The sequence below is a fragment of the Oncorhynchus tshawytscha genome, linkage group LG19 (genome assembly GCF_018296145.1).
Source record: "Oncorhynchus tshawytscha isolate Ot180627B linkage group LG19, Otsh_v2.0, whole genome shotgun sequence".
NCBI classification, from domain to species: Eukaryota; Metazoa; Chordata; class Actinopteri; order Salmoniformes; family Salmonidae; genus Oncorhynchus; species Oncorhynchus tshawytscha.
In genome coordinates this window covers 50,159,623-50,174,846 of record NC_056447.1, presented here as the reverse complement: position 1 = coordinate 50,174,846, position 15,224 = coordinate 50,159,623, and the positions used below count along the sequence as shown (strand labels likewise).

Here is a 15,224-nt window from a genome sequence, read left to right as displayed (position 1 = left end):
AAATGCATTTGCATGGTTTTTCACATTGATGTTTTTCATGACAAAGTTGCTGGTCCTGCCAAGTACTACTTTGATAGGACAAACAGTTTCCTAATGAGATATTCCTAAAATAAAACATGAACAAGTATCACAATACATTAACACAACACTTTTCACTCGTGTCCCATCAGAATCTGTTGATGAAGTGGTTTGTCTACTCACTATTAACACACAGATCAGAATATCCCCAACTTCATATTTAGTTAAATAAATTACAGTTTTCACCAAACAAAATTAACAGAACAGTACGGTTTCAGTTTCACAATAGCTTGCCTTATTTTATTTTTTATGAATCCCTTTGTCTTCAGAGGACAAATATGTATTTTTTATTATAATTATTATATGTGTTTTTATTACATTTTTTAGCTTGCCTTTGCTTATTCGGTCAATAGGTACTGTAGTGTTTGTCTAGCACAGAGGGTTGGTGTCACCTTAATTGGTGAGAACGGGCTCGTGGTAATGGCTGGAACAGAATAGTGGAATGGTCTGGTTTCCATGCGTTTGATGCCTGTTCATTCACGCCATTCCAGCTATTCTTATGAGCCGTCCTCCCCTCAGCAGCCTCCACTGTTAGGTGATGTCTTTAACAATGGGTTAGGCAGGAAGCCTATTGGGAAGCCATCTTTTCTAAGGAAATAGGAAAATCCCTACTAAAAAATACATTATTATGATCCTATTAAAAACAGACGTGGTCCCACTGCGACTGCAGCAGAGAGAGAAGGGGGGAGTACACTTACAACAAATACAGTACACACACACACAACAGTGCTGGCCAGAGGCCCTCTCGTGACATTGGCTCTATCTTAATTTCTCTTTTCGACATTTCCTCGCATCCTCTCTCCTCTACTACTTTACAATCATATTGGAAGAGAATGTCTCAGGTCCCTCCCTAGACCTTCTTCTCCAATGTGTTTTGAGAATGAGGCAAGGAGAGAGGATGCAAGGAATTAAGTGAAATCAGTCATTGAGTGAAACGTCAGTGCTGTGTATCACTCCGCCTTCTTCTCTTTCAGCTCTTCTTTTCCTCTCAGTGCCATGCGGACGCTAGTCCAGACCTCCGTGTAAATCAGGGTGCCCAGGAAGACGACGGCAGTGCCCACCCAGTGCCAGGCGGTGAAGGGGTTCTTGAAGTAGAGGATGGAGAAGATGAGGCTGATGAACTTCCTCAGTGTGACCACCAGGGTCACAGTGAGAGAGGCACACTCTGTGGTCAGGATGAACACGCCGCGGATACACACGTATCTGAGGAGAAGGTGAAGGACTGCAAAAGGGTGATGATGATATGTGTTTAATAAAAATGTTATCCTTTTTTGGGGGGGGGGGTCTCTTCTATATCCTTGCATGAGTACTATGTAGTCATACATGTTTAAGGTGAATGTTCATAGTCTTCTAGTATACAGAGAGCAATAGTGTGCTTTTCTTACAGTTGTATAAAATCAATCTCTACACTAATCTATTTAGTTTACAGTGGGATGAATTTCCCACCAATTATGCCCATTTGTGTTCAGTGACACAAAGTGTTTCAAAGTAAGAGTTTTGTGACGTGAGTGAAGCCCTATGAGGACACTTTTCTGAGGTTTTTGTCCTTAATGTTTTGTTACTGTCCATTATGTTTCGTCTTTAGGTGTACTTTAAAAACAAATAAAACAATTGCAATAATACTGTAAAAGAATGACACCGGAGGGGATGGCTGCAGTTTTACAGGCTCCAAACCAACTGTGCCATTTTGTGTGTTTTTTCACATTGTTTGTAACTTATTTTGTACATAATGTTGCTGCTAACGTCTCTTATGACCTGAAAAGAGCTTCTGGATATCTGAACAGCGATTAATCACCTTGAACTAGATGAAGATATTTTCTTTAATTATTCTGACACGAAGGATATACTGCTTCTCCGAGACCAGGCACAAATCCTAGATATTCGCGTGAAGAAAAGACGGAAATAGAGTGGGCGGAGATCGCGGTGCCTTGTTAGAATTTGTCGGCGAGTGGGTTTTCCGCCTCTACCACCCGTTCTATTGGCTGACGTGCAATCACTGGAGAATAAACTGGATGATCTCTGTTCAAGACTATACTACCAACGGGACATTAAAAACTGTAATATCTTATGTTTCACCGAGTCGTGGCTGAACGAAGACACGGATAATATACATTTGGCTGGGTTTTCCTAGCAATGGCAGCACAGAACAGCTACATCTGGTAAGACGAGGGGTGGAGGTGTGTGTCTATTTTTCATGAACAGCTGTTGCACGATGTCTAATATTAACTTCTTATGGCTGGGGGCAGTATTGAGTAGCTTGGATGAATAAGGTGCCCAGAGTAAACTGCCTGCTACTCAGGCCCAGTAGCTAATATATGCATATTAGTAGATTTGGATAGAAAACACTCTGACGTTTCTAAAACTGTTTGAAGGATGTCTGTGAGTATAACAGAACTCATATGGCAGGCAAAAACCTGAGAAAAAATCCAACCAGGAAGTGGGAAATCTGAGGTTTGTAGTTTTTTAACTCATTGCCTATCCAATATACAGTGTCTATGGGGTCAAATTGCACTTCCTAAAGGCTTCTACAAGATGTCAACAGTCTTTAGAACTTTGTTTGATGCTTCTACTGTGAAGGAGGGGGGAATGGGAGCTGAATGAGTCAGAGGTCTGCCAGAGTGGCTTGAGCTGGTCACGCGTGCCCACGTGAGAGTTAGCTTGCATTGCATTTCTACAGACAAAGGAATTCTCCGGTTGGAACATTATTGAAGATTTATGATAAAAACATCCTAAAGATTGATTCTATAATTAGTTTGACATGTTTCTACGAACTGTAATAAGACTTTTCTTCTGAACTTTCGCCTGGACTTGCCCGCGCGTCGTGAGTTTGGATTGTGTACTAAACGCTCAAACAAAAAGGAGGTATTTGGACATAAACGCGCCAATGTAAACAGAGTTTTGGATATAAATATGAACTTTAACGAACAAAACATACATGTATTGTGTAACATGAAGTCCTACGAGTGTCATCTGATGTTTGAGAAATGTTGAGGAATGTTAATGAGATTTCTGTTGTTTTGAATTTGGCGCCCTGCACTTTCACTGGCTGTTGTCATTTCGATCCCGTTAGCGGGATCTAAGTCATAAGAAGTTTTAAGGAAGTCTCAAGGTATTGCCCACCTGAGGTAGAGTACCTAATGATAAACTGTAGACCACACTATCTACCAAGAGAGTCTATCTATATTTTTCGTAGCCATCTATTTACCACCACAAATCGATGCTGGCACAAAGACCTCACTCAACGAGCTGTATAAGGCCATAAGCAAACAAGAAAATGCTCATCCTGAAGTGGCGCTCCTAGTAGCCGGGGACTTTAATGAAGGCAAACTTAAATCCGTTTTACATCATTTCTACCAGCATGTCACATGTGCAACCAGAGGGAAAAAAAAACTCTCAATCACCTTTACTCCACACACAGAGACATATACAAAGCTCTCCCTCAATTTGGCAAATCTGACCATAATTATATCCTCTTGATTCATGCTTACAAGCAAAAAATAAGGCAGGAAGTACCAGTGACTCGCTCAATACGGAAGTTGTCAGATGATGCGGATGCTACAGGACTGTTTCACTGGAATATGTTCCGGGATTCATCCAATGGCATATACCACCTCCGTCACCGGCTTCATCAATAAGTGCATCAACAATGTCATCCCCACAGTGACCGTACGTACATATCCCAACCAGAAGCCATTGATTACAGGCAACATCCGCACCGAGCTAAAGAGCTGCCACTTTCAAGGAGCGGGACACTAATCTGGACGCTTATGAGAAATCCTGCTATGCCCTCAGATGAACCATCAAAAGGGCAAAGCGTCAATACAGGACTAACACTGAATCCTACTACACCGGCTCTGATGCTCGTCAGATGTGGGAGGGCTTGCAAGCTATTACGGACTACAAAGGGAAACCCAGCCACGAGCTGCACAGTGACGCGAGCCTACCAGACGAGCTAAATAACTTTTACGAGTGTGTGATCACGTTCTCCGTAGCCGATGTGAGCAAGACCTGTCAACATTCACAAGGCAGCAAGGCCAGACGGATTACCATGACGTGTACTCAGAGCATGCGTGGACCAACTGGCAAGTGTCTTCACTGAAATGTTCAACCTCTCCCTGACCGACTCTGAGGAAGGCCAATAAAATTGTCAAAGATTCCAGTCACCCAAGTCATAGACTGTTCTCTCTGCTACTGCACGGCAAGTGGTACTGGAGCGGCAAGTCTAGGTCCAAAAGGCTCCTTAACAGCTTCTACCCCAAAGCAATAAGACTGCTGAACAACTAATCAAATGGCCACCTGGACTATTTACATTGACACCCCCTTTGATTTTACATTGCTGGTACTTGCTGTTAATCATCTACGCATAGTCACTTTACCTCTACCAAAATGTTCAAATTACCTTGACTAACCTGTACCCCCTGTACATTGCCTCGTTATTGTTACTTTGTGTTACTTTTCACGGTATTCTGCGCATGTGACAAATACAATTGGATTTGATCAAGGATACTGTGTGATTACGTTAATCAGCAGGTATAGCCACATCACTGGAACAGCCTGGCCAATCACAGGAACCTCTACAGGAGCTGGAAGACAAATTACATTTAGGCTACAGCACAACAAGAGGACAAGAACTCAACATAATATTACAAGAAAGACTCCAACAGACATGTAAAGTCACTTCTTTCCTATCATATATATATATATATATATATATATATATATATATATATATATATATATATATATATATATATATATATATATATATATATATATATATATACACACATATACACATACAGTCGTGGCCAAAAGTTGAGAATGACACAAATATTAATTTTCACAAAGTCTGCTGCCTCAGTTTGGACGATGGCAATTTGCATATACTCCAGAATGTTATGAAGAGTGATCAGATAAATTGCAATTAATTGCAAAGTCCCTGTTTGCCATGCAAATGAACTGAATCCCCAAAAAAACATTTCCACTGCATTTCAGCCCTGCCACAAAAGGACCAGCTGACATCATGTCAGGGATTCTCTCGTTAACACAGGTGTGAGTGTTGACGAGGACAAGGCTGGAGTTCACTCTGTCATGCTGATTGAGTTCGAATAACAGACTGGAAGCTTCAAAAGGAGGGTGGTGCTTGGAATCATTGTTCTTCCTCTGTCAACCATGGTTACCTTCAAGGAAACACGTGCCGTCATCATTGCTTTGCACAAAAACGGCTTCACAGGCAAGGATATTGCTGCCAGCAAGATTGCACATAAATCAACCATTTATCGGATAATCAAGAACTTCTGGAATGCATTTCAATTAACAGGTGTGCCAAGTTAAAAGTTAATTTGAGGAATTTCTTTCCTTCTTAATGCGGTTGAGCCAAACAGTTGTGTTTTGGCAAGGTATGGGTGGTATACAGAATATTGCCCTATTTGGTAAAATACCAAGTCCATATTATGGCAAGAATAGCTCAAATAAGCATTACTTTAAGACATGAAGCTCAGTCAATCCAACACATTTCAAGAACTTTGAAAGTTCCTTCAAGTGCAGTCGCAAAAACCATCAAGCACTATGATGAAACTGGCTCTCATGATGACCGCCACAGGAAAGGAAGACCCAGAGTTAACTCTGCTGCAGAGGATAAGTTCATTATAGAGTTACCTGCCTCATAATTTGCAGCCCAAATAAATGCTTCACAGAGTTCACGTAACAGACACATGTCAACAAAAACTGTTCAGAGGTGACTGCGTGAATCAGGCCTTCATGGTCGAATTACTGCACAGAAACCACTACTAAAAGGACACCAATAAGAAGTGACTTGCTTTGGGCAAAAACACGGGCAATGGACATTAGACCAGCAGATAGCTGTCCTTTGGTCTGATGAGTCCAAATGTAAGATTTTTGATTCCAACCGCCATGTCTTTGTGAGAGGCAGAGTAGGTGAACGGATGATCTCTGCATGTGTGGTTCTCACCGTGAAGCATGGAGGAGGAGGTGTGATGGGGCTTTTCTGGTGACACTGGCTGTGTTCTATTTAGATTTCAAGGCACACTTAACCAACATGGCTACCACAACATTCTGCAGCGATACACCATCCCATCTGGTTTGCTCTATCATTTGTTTTTCAACAGGACAATGACTCAACACACCTCCAGGCTGTGTAAGGGCTATTTGACCAAGAAGGAGTGATGGAGTGCTGCATCAGATGACCTGGCCTCCACAATCACCTGACCTCAACCCAATTGAGGTGGTTTGTGATGAGTTGGACCGCAGAGTCAAGGAAAAGCAGCCAACAAGTGCTCAGCATATGTGGGAACTCCTTCAGGACTGTTGGAAAAGCATTCCAGGTTAAGCTGGTTGAGAGAATGCCAAGAGTGTGCAAAGCTGTCAAGGCAAAGGGCGGCTACTTTGAAGAATCTAAAATATATTTTGATTTGTTTAACAGTTTTTTGGTTACTACATGATTCCATATGTGTTATTCCATAGTTTTGATGTCTTCACTATTATTCTACAATGTAGAAAATAGTACAAATAAAGAAAAACCCTTGAAAATAATAGGTGTGTCCAAGTTTGACTGGTACTGTACACACACACTGAACAAAAATATAAACGCAATATGCAGCAATTTCAACAGTTTTACTGAGTTACAGTTCATATAAGGAAATCAGTCAATTGAAATAAATTCATTCGGCCCTAATCTATGGATTTCACATGACTGGGAATACAGATATGCATCTGTTGGTCACAGTTACCTTAAAAAATAGGTAGGGGCGTGGATCAGAAAACCAGTCAGCATCTGGTGTGACCACCATTCATTTGCCTCATGCAGCGTGATACATCTCCTTCGCATAGAGTTGATCAGGCTGTTGATTGTGGCCTGTGGAATGTTGTCCCACTCCTCTTCAATGGCTGTGGGAAGTTGCTGTATATTGGCGAGACCTGAAACACGCTGTTGTACACATTGATCCAGAGCATCCCAAACGTGCTAAATGGGTGACATGTTTGGTGAGTATGCATGCCATGGAAGAACTGGGACATTTTCTACTTCCAGCAATTGTTTACAGATCCTTGCGACATGGGGCCGTGGATTATCATGCTGAGACATAAGGTGATGGCCGCGGATGAATGGCACGACAATGTGCCTCAGGATCTCATCACGATATCTCTGTACATTAAATTTGTCCATAGATAAAATGCAATCGTGTTCATTGTCCGTAGCTTATGCCTGCCCATACCATAACCTGGACATAACATGGAGCAAACCACTCGCACCAAATGACGCCATACATGCTGTCTATCATCTGCCCGGTACAGTTGAAACTGGGATTTATCCGTGAAGAGCACACTTCTCCAGCGTGCCAGTGGCCATCGAAGGTGAGCATTTGCCCACTGAAGTCCAACTGCAGTCTTGTCAAGACCCTGGTGAGGATGACGAGCACGCAGATGAGTTTCCCTGAGATGGTTTCTGACAGTTTGTGCAGAAATTCTTCAGTTGTACAAACCCACAGTTTCAGCAGCTGTCCAGGTGATCCCGCAGGTGAAGAAGCCGGATGTGGATAGTCCTGGGCTGGTGTGGTTAAACGTGGTCTGCGGTTGTGAGGCCGGTTGGACGTACTGCCAAATCCTCTTAAAAGACATTGGAGGCCGCTTATGATAGAGAAAGGAACATTAAATGATCTGGCACCAGCTCTGTTGGACATTCCTTTTATTGTCCCCAGCACAAGGTGCACCTGTGTAATGATCATGCTGTTTAATCAGCTTCTTGATATGCGAAACCTGTCAGGTGGATAGATTATCTTGGCAGAGGAGAAATGCTCACTACGAGGGATGTAAACAACTTCATGCACAAAATTTGAGAGAAATACATTTTTTGCGCGTTTGGAAAATATCTGGAATCTTTTATTTCAGCTCATAAAACGTCAGAACAATATTTTACACGTTGCATTCATATTTTTGTTCAGTGTAGATTCAACAAAGCATAAATGACTTCAGTCAGCAGAGACAACAACAACAAACTTAATCGTAGATTATTGAGGTTTGAAGTCCTTTCATTACACTAAATGAGGATTCCAGTTGTAAAATTCTGTTAATTTTCAAATTTTCCAGGTTGTTCAGAAATCCCAGAGTTTTTTTTTTGGAATCACAAAGGAATAGAATCCTCCAACTGGAACTAAATTATTATTATTTTTTTTTTAACTTGGGAACTCTACTCAACAAGGTTACTTTGACATGTTTCATTCAAATATTTGACTGTGTTTTAACTCACTGCTTTGACTGAAGAGGACACCATGGTTGTAGATATCCGAGGACAGAAGCAGGAACCCAGGAAGAGGCAAGCAGTGCTGAGAGGGCAACAAACAAAACATATTACAATGTCAGAGATTATAGGTAGATTTCCCAGACATAGATGAAGATTCGTCCTCAACTAGAAAACATTCTCAATTGAGAATCTCCATTAAAATTGTTTTTTTGGTCCAGGTCTAAACGTAATCTGCGTTGAGGAAACTAAATGTGCAGAGAAGAGACATACATACATACGAGGTACAGTACAAATCAAGCAATGCACACAAAACACTGACAATTAAGCAACTCTGTTTGCAGCAAATGTTAAGGATTAGGCTGTGTGCTGTTGTATGGTGGAGCATTATGTTTGGTGAGAGATGCAAAGCTTTTTAATCTCCCTTGCTAGGGGATACACGACAATCACTTTTGTTAGTTACTTTGCCTGAAGAAGTGTACGGCATCTGTCAGGTATGAAATGCATTGCAGAAAGGAGTTTGGGGTTGACGCTAAGGGCTGTGATGATACCACTACGGCAATATTTTTTCCAAGGCAAAAAAAAATGAAAACACAAAGGAGACAAAACTCTTGGTCCTTTAAATCCTGCTGTATGTAAAAAATATTGTGTGCTATAGCTTGATAAAATAAATAAATGTGACTCTGGATGACAACATCAGGGATATTTTCCACTTTGTGTTCTGTTTGCTTGCCGCGTTAATAAAGAGTATCGCGTTGATGGTATCGTCTAAGCCCTGATTGACACTCACGTTGTAGAAGAGAGCCTCCTTGGAGTGTTTGCCATACTGCTTGTACAGGGTCTCCTGGAAAATGCCCATTCTCGCAGACATGAGCAGAGCAAAGGTCAACATGGCGATCCCTAGAATAACAACAAAGCTAGGTCAGAAAATCAAGTGGATCATGGCTGAGATACTGATACCACACACGCACACACGCACGCACGCACGCACACACGCACGCACACGCACACGCACACGCACACACTCAGGCTGGGGCTGAGTGAGTTCCATTTCCTTTCAAACACTGAAGGAAGTTTGTTTTGTTTAGCTTGAATCAGAGTCAGATGAACTTGTGGATACCACATTATATATCTGTGCCCTGCATGAAGGAAGTTTGAGGTAGATTCACAAACCAATGCTATCAAGCATTAGCACAATGCCTGGAAGTCTTCGGGATCAGCTAGTATGTAAACATTAAATAGGGAATTGGATAGGTAATGCACCAGGGGCGGAATTCTGACTTGAGATCTGTAGGCGCAAATAGAATTTATGCAAATCAAGTCATTTCCCATTGACATGGGTTTGTGGTTTATTTATGTGATTGTTAGAGTTGTTCATGCGTATCTCAAGCATTTTTCCACCCAAGTGTCGCAGCGGGCTAAGGCACTGCATCGCAGTGCAAGAGGCATCACTACAGTCCCTGGTTCGAATCCAGGCTGATTGGGAGTCCCATAGGGCGGCGCACAATTGGCCCAGCATCGTCCGGGTTTGGCTGGGGTCGGCCGTCATTGTAAATAAGAATTTGTTCTTAACTGACTTGCCTGGTTAAATAAAGGTTAAATAAAAAATAAAAACTGTCAACAACTGAAACAATAAGTGGCCAGTTCTCGGTTAAAAAAGATAGTCCCAACTTGTCTGGGCTCAGGTAACGATCTCAATATCAAAAATGCAAGTCAACAAAGACTTCTGGCTGAGTGAGAGTGATGACTCAGTCAAATCAATCCTGTACACACCCAACAGTACACACCCATGGCAAACTTACCTAGCAGCCAGTGCAGGAAGGCATAAACATCTTGGTCCTCTGAGCCCTCGGCCCCTGTGTTCTGCACAAGGAAAAACAGAGGTCACTAAATAGCACAGTGCAATGTATTATGTTGTTCTGTGTTGAGCTAAAGATCTCACTGTACACTATGAACATGTAGAGTAGATGTGTAACAATCTGATTAACAACTCTGCTACAACACAACTGTGAAGCTGCAACCCACAATGCACTTTATATGGAAGAAAAGTGTGTGGTTAAACAGAAACATGTTAATGAGGACCTCACCACTTGTCTGGCGGACATAATGGTGCATATGAAGATACCCAGAGACACCATCGCTATGGAGAGATATTTACTCATTGAATACCTGCAGGGGAAAAGATGCAGTACCTGGTTTTAGAACCTTCCTATCAGAGTTTGGATAACCAGATTAGCTATAAGATCTATAAAAAATATAGTTAAGCTCATAATTATGAACAGAAGTCTGAGCATGCAACATAGTGACAAAAGCAGCAACACATTCCCATGATGCAACACTTAATACAACTGAAATGCAAAGCATTCATCTATCAAAATAATGGTTCTAGGGTGTCAAGAGATATTAGGCAGGGATGTATACCTTTTCTTCAGAATTATTATACCCAGGATCATATTAGCTATTAATGATCCCTGTGGAGATATAACACACAAAGCACACACTTAGTCAACCAATAAGATATTTTTAGATGGTAATAGGTGGTATGAGGCATCAGACATTGAGTTAAAGTTAGGCTATAAGGAAATTGATTTGGACTAAGGAAATTGATATACTTACAGATCTGAAGATCATGTGCAGAGGCATAGCGATATTGAAGTTGAGGGCATAGTTGTTGATCACACTGACTGTGAAGAACATGGTCACCATGATCACATAGTTGCTAGAAAGAAGAAATAAACACAACGTTTGAATGAAAACTGTGCTTCTCATCTCATTCTTAATAGACATACAGACAGACAGACCGGCAGACGGACAGACCGGCAGACAGACAACAACATGATAACTAGACATTAGGACGTTAGGCTACCTCATTGGAATAGCTGGTTTCTTTCTTCCAAAGTTCGTCTCGAAGATGAACCCTTCCAATGCAATGAAGGCAAATTGAGCAAAGGTCACAATGTTGCCACATCCTGGAAACTTTCTGGGAGAAGGCAGAATGCATTAACAGTGTGTATGAATCGTATAAATTTGTAGGAAATATGCTAGCCTACATAATATTTTAGTGTAATGTAAGCGAAACATCATCTTAGCTATACAACCAAAGAATGCAGACATACTGAAAAGATTGAACCTAATTTAACCATGGAAGCTAGTAGCCTAGTCTAGCGCAGTCAATAGTTCATTCGTTCAGTTCATAACTGACCTTACAAGTAGTTCCAGAAACACAACATTGCTGCAGCACCCAACAAAAACAAGAAGTACTGCAAAAATGGTGTTCATGTTTGCAGTTATCGATAAAAAACTTTGTCGAAAATTATATACGTTACTTGTTCAAGAGTATTTCTAACGAGGACATTGTGTAAACACAGGTTCCTGCACGAGATAAAGCTAGATAAATAAATTGGTGCGCATGGGTATTGTAGTTTTCACAAGGATAACAACATTTCCCATAAAGATAGTTTTTACGCAGCACTGCGCATAACTGATTCCTGCGAACGTATCATTTGAGCGTACATGCGTCGATCCAGAAGACGTGGCTCCAGCTTTTCTCCTCTGCTGTCAACAAGCTTCACACAACAGAGACAGCTAGAGGCTATCTAACGATTATTGAATGAGCAGTAGTTATTGGCCAATTGCTACACTGCAGCCAAAATGATCTCTCTAACGGATTCACAAAGTAAGACCATTTTAATTTATAAATGAAATGTTTTAAGCTTGTTTCTTCGCTTTGTGAACTACTTCTTCTAGCTAGCTATAATTTAATGAATGGGACCAGTTGGGCCCATCGCCCTATTTTATGAGCTTCAATGCTAGTCATATCATTGCAGCTAGGCATCGCTAGTTAGAAGAATCTGTACTGTAGTTCGTAGCTAGCTCATGAGTTCCCTGATCTCCCTGATCTGCAGACTGAGTGCCATATGGATGGATGGATGGATGGATGGATGGAGGTGTCAATCCAATGTCAATGGAAAGCGTAAATTAACTATGTATTAACATCTATTTTGGCTCCACAGAGATCGGGATGGGGTTGACAGGCTTCGGCGTGTTCTTCCTCTTCTTCGGTATGGTCCTGTTTTTTGACAAAGCTCTTCTTGCCATTGGAAATGTGAGTTACAGCCCAAGCCTACATAATCATAATGTTATGACGTATGCCATAGATTCCCCTCTGTGTGTATGTGCACCAGCTTTCTTTATGGTAAAGTAACAAGAGACTGCCTCATTTCTGCTGCTATACTCCTTCCTCTCTGGAAGAAACACTTTCAGCTATTGTTGTGGAGGCCTTTGATGATTCTCTGTTGTAATGCATGGCGACACTTCCTTAGCGGCAGTATTGTCAGGGTTTCTGATCAAACCACCGTGTCAGGACCTGTCTAGCTTGTATTATTGGTATGTGACCTCCAGCAGTTTGCATAGCTAAATTAAGTGATAAGACATACTGTATTGCACTAGCTTTGCATCCAAAATGATTTCACTACCTTTTACCTCACCGTTGTTGAAGTGAAACAACTGTAGCAACACAAAACAAAAATATTAACTCAAAATGTAAAGTGTTGGTCCCATGTTTCTTGAGCTGAAATAAAAGATCCCGGAAATGTTCCAGATGCACAAAAAGCTTATTACTAGCATGTTAGCATGTTGAATTTATATTTTTGTTCAGTATAAATGAGTTTGGATGCAGCCAGGCTAGTACTGCCAATCCTCTGTTAATTTATTGTCCCTGTGTTTGTGTGTCAGATATTGTTTGTAGCAGGCCTAGCCTTTGTCATCGGCTTGGAGCGTACCTTCAAATTCTTCTTCCAGAGACACAAATTTAAAGCCACCAGTTTCTTCCTGGGGGGCGTGGTCGTGGTTCTGATTGGCTGGCCCATCATTGGAGTGGTGCTGGAGATCTATGGATTTTTCCTCTTATTCAGGTGAGTTGGTCTGAAATGAAAGTTGGTTAAAAAAAATGGGCTAATCTCAAGTTTTTTCCCTTGCTTCCTCTCTCCTTGTCTAATCAAAATATCAGAGGGAAGCGATGAGAGCTTTGGAGGAGAAACAACCTTACATATTCTCCTCCAGTGCTCTCCCGTTTGCTTCCCTCTGATATTTTGGGAAGGTGGGGGTGTGATGTACCAAGGATGTGATGAATCAAGAAATATACTTTTGAATTTCATCCTAAATGATAGTCCTCCTCAGTCTCTCACCTCTATATTCCACTCTCTTCTCTTTTCCAGGGGCTTTTTCCCAGTGGCAGTAGGCTTCATCAGGAGGGTGCCTGTCCTCGGGTCCATACTCAACCTCCCAGGGATTAGTGGAGTAAGTATCACGTTTATTTGCTGTGTGTAATGTGGCAAAGTTCATAGAATTGTTGAGCTGTTTTGTCTCATTGCTTTTTTTCATCACTGTGCCTGTCCTCAGGGGGGTTCCAGATGCACATTAAGCCTAGTCCTTGACTAAAAAGTGCTTAAATGGAGATTCTCCGTTGAGCTTGATTTTTAGTCTATGACTAGGCTTAATCTGTGACCGGGAAACCAGCCCCTGAATTGGTAAGATTGTGGTTTACTGATAATCAAATTCTCTCTTCTTCAGTTGGTGGACAAAGTCAGCGACAGCAACAATATGGTATAACAGTGACAACCTTTGGATTGGAGGGTATTACATCGCTTAACTCTGTTTATAATGGGGACTTTGTTCCCTACTGGTCAACTACTATTGGTCAACACAAGTTAAAGGTCAAAGCTGTGAATCAAAAACCTCTTTCTGTTCAAAGAAATATAATCTTATTTTGGGCAGGTGTATGAATACGACTGGCTTCGTAAAGTTTATTTTGACGACAAGGAAACGCCTTCGTAACCTGGTTGCCATTGATGGACATTGTTACTAAAGGACTACTTTATTTCGAAGCCCAATGGGTGAATTGGGCCCTTTTTGTGTTACTGTCCGTTCCTAATCGACTGATGATGATGATTGACATGTGACTGGACCAATCACTGGAATGGACATCTCTTTGGAGGAGTCTGGAATCTGTTACAGATACCTTTCTTCTGTATTGATAGATATGTTCTAGATTGGAATGTTGTGCCTGTAGCGTCACAAAGAAAATAGTTTTTGGGTTACCTTTTGGGTTACCTCTGAAGATTTTGTACGGCTGTTGAGAACACAGCTTGTTTTACACCTGGGGCCTATTCTGGAGGCTGTAGCGTTACAGAACGCTCAGATAGAAATGTATAGTGTAGAACGGATATGATTGTCAGAGAATTACGTCAGCTCTGCTTATTCTATTTCTAGCTGCAATGTTCAGAATGTTCAGCGTCACTGAATACACACCTGCTACACCTGTCCATGAATGGTATCCGGAGCTGTTGTAGATAAATAGCCCTGAGCGCACAACGGGTACATTTGTTTTAGCGCGTCCAGGGCACCGTGTGAGGTGAATTTTCCAATTTTAGACTATTCCATTGGTCCTACAGGAAATCTCCGCCCACCCGGGGCACTGCGCGAGCTAAATCAAATGCCTCCAATACTACAAATGTGTCTCTACAGCCCAGATACTGCTGGTCTCACAGCTTGGCTTTACAAGTCACTTTCTATTTAATGTATTAAGAGCCTTGTTGTCAGAGAGATGTTTTACTCAATGTACAGTATCTTTTGTAAATACATGCTTGAAATAAAGTATGTTTTTAAAATTCTGTTTGTCAGACAAATTTGTTTTAATGACACATGTAATTCAGATGACAGTAATGTAGATTAAAATAACCGGAAATTCTGCTTTTTAAATTGGATTGTCGATTCTGGCAGCCTCCCGCACCTCTCTGATTCAGAGGGGTTGGGTTAAATGCGGAAGACACATTTCAGTTGAATGCATTCAGTTGTACAACTGACTAGGTATCCCCCTTTCCCTATACAACTG

At 41.4% G+C, this 15,224-nt stretch overlaps 2 protein-coding genes across 4 annotated transcripts; one reads left to right on the top strand and one right to left on the bottom strand.

The window, feature by feature from the left end:
- LOC112218914 (UDP-xylose and UDP-N-acetylglucosamine transporter) lies at nt 1-11,737 on the bottom strand. Of its 2 annotated transcripts, none has more exons than XM_042301814.1 (10): nt 11,535-11,737; nt 11,199-11,312; nt 10,949-11,051; nt 10,754-10,803; nt 10,420-10,501; nt 10,135-10,195; nt 9,123-9,232; nt 8,342-8,417; nt 4,586-4,661; nt 1-1,281 (listed from the first exon to the last, which is right to left on the bottom strand). In XM_042301814.1, the coding sequence occupies exons 1-10, from the start codon at nt 11,609-11,611 to the stop codon at nt 1,029-1,031; spliced, it is 1,002 nt and encodes a 333-aa protein (XP_042157748.1). In that variant the 5' UTR covers nt 11,612-11,737; the 3' UTR covers nt 1-1,028. The 2 variants fall into 2 exon arrangements, with proteins under 2 accessions (XP_042157748.1, XP_042157749.1); XM_042301815.1 differs by having other exon boundaries at nt 11,199-11,308; nt 11,535-11,714.
- An 82-nt stretch (nt 11,738-11,819) lies between these two features.
- Nucleotides 11,820-15,003, top strand: LOC112218913 (vesicle transport protein GOT1B). Of its 2 annotated transcripts, XM_024380154.2 has the most exons (6): nt 11,820-12,008; nt 12,346-12,437; nt 13,067-13,245; nt 13,549-13,630; nt 13,904-13,966; nt 14,108-15,003. In XM_024380154.2, exons 1-5 carry the CDS (start codon nt 11,984-11,986, stop codon nt 13,940-13,942), a joined length of 417 nt encoding a protein of 138 aa, XP_024235922.1. In that variant the 5' UTR covers nt 11,820-11,983; the 3' UTR covers nt 13,943-13,966; nt 14,108-15,003. The 2 variants fall into 2 exon arrangements, with proteins under 2 accessions (XP_024235922.1, XP_024235921.1); XM_024380153.2 differs by having other exon boundaries at nt 13,904-15,003.
- Nucleotides 15,004-15,224: the final 221 nt, after the last annotated feature.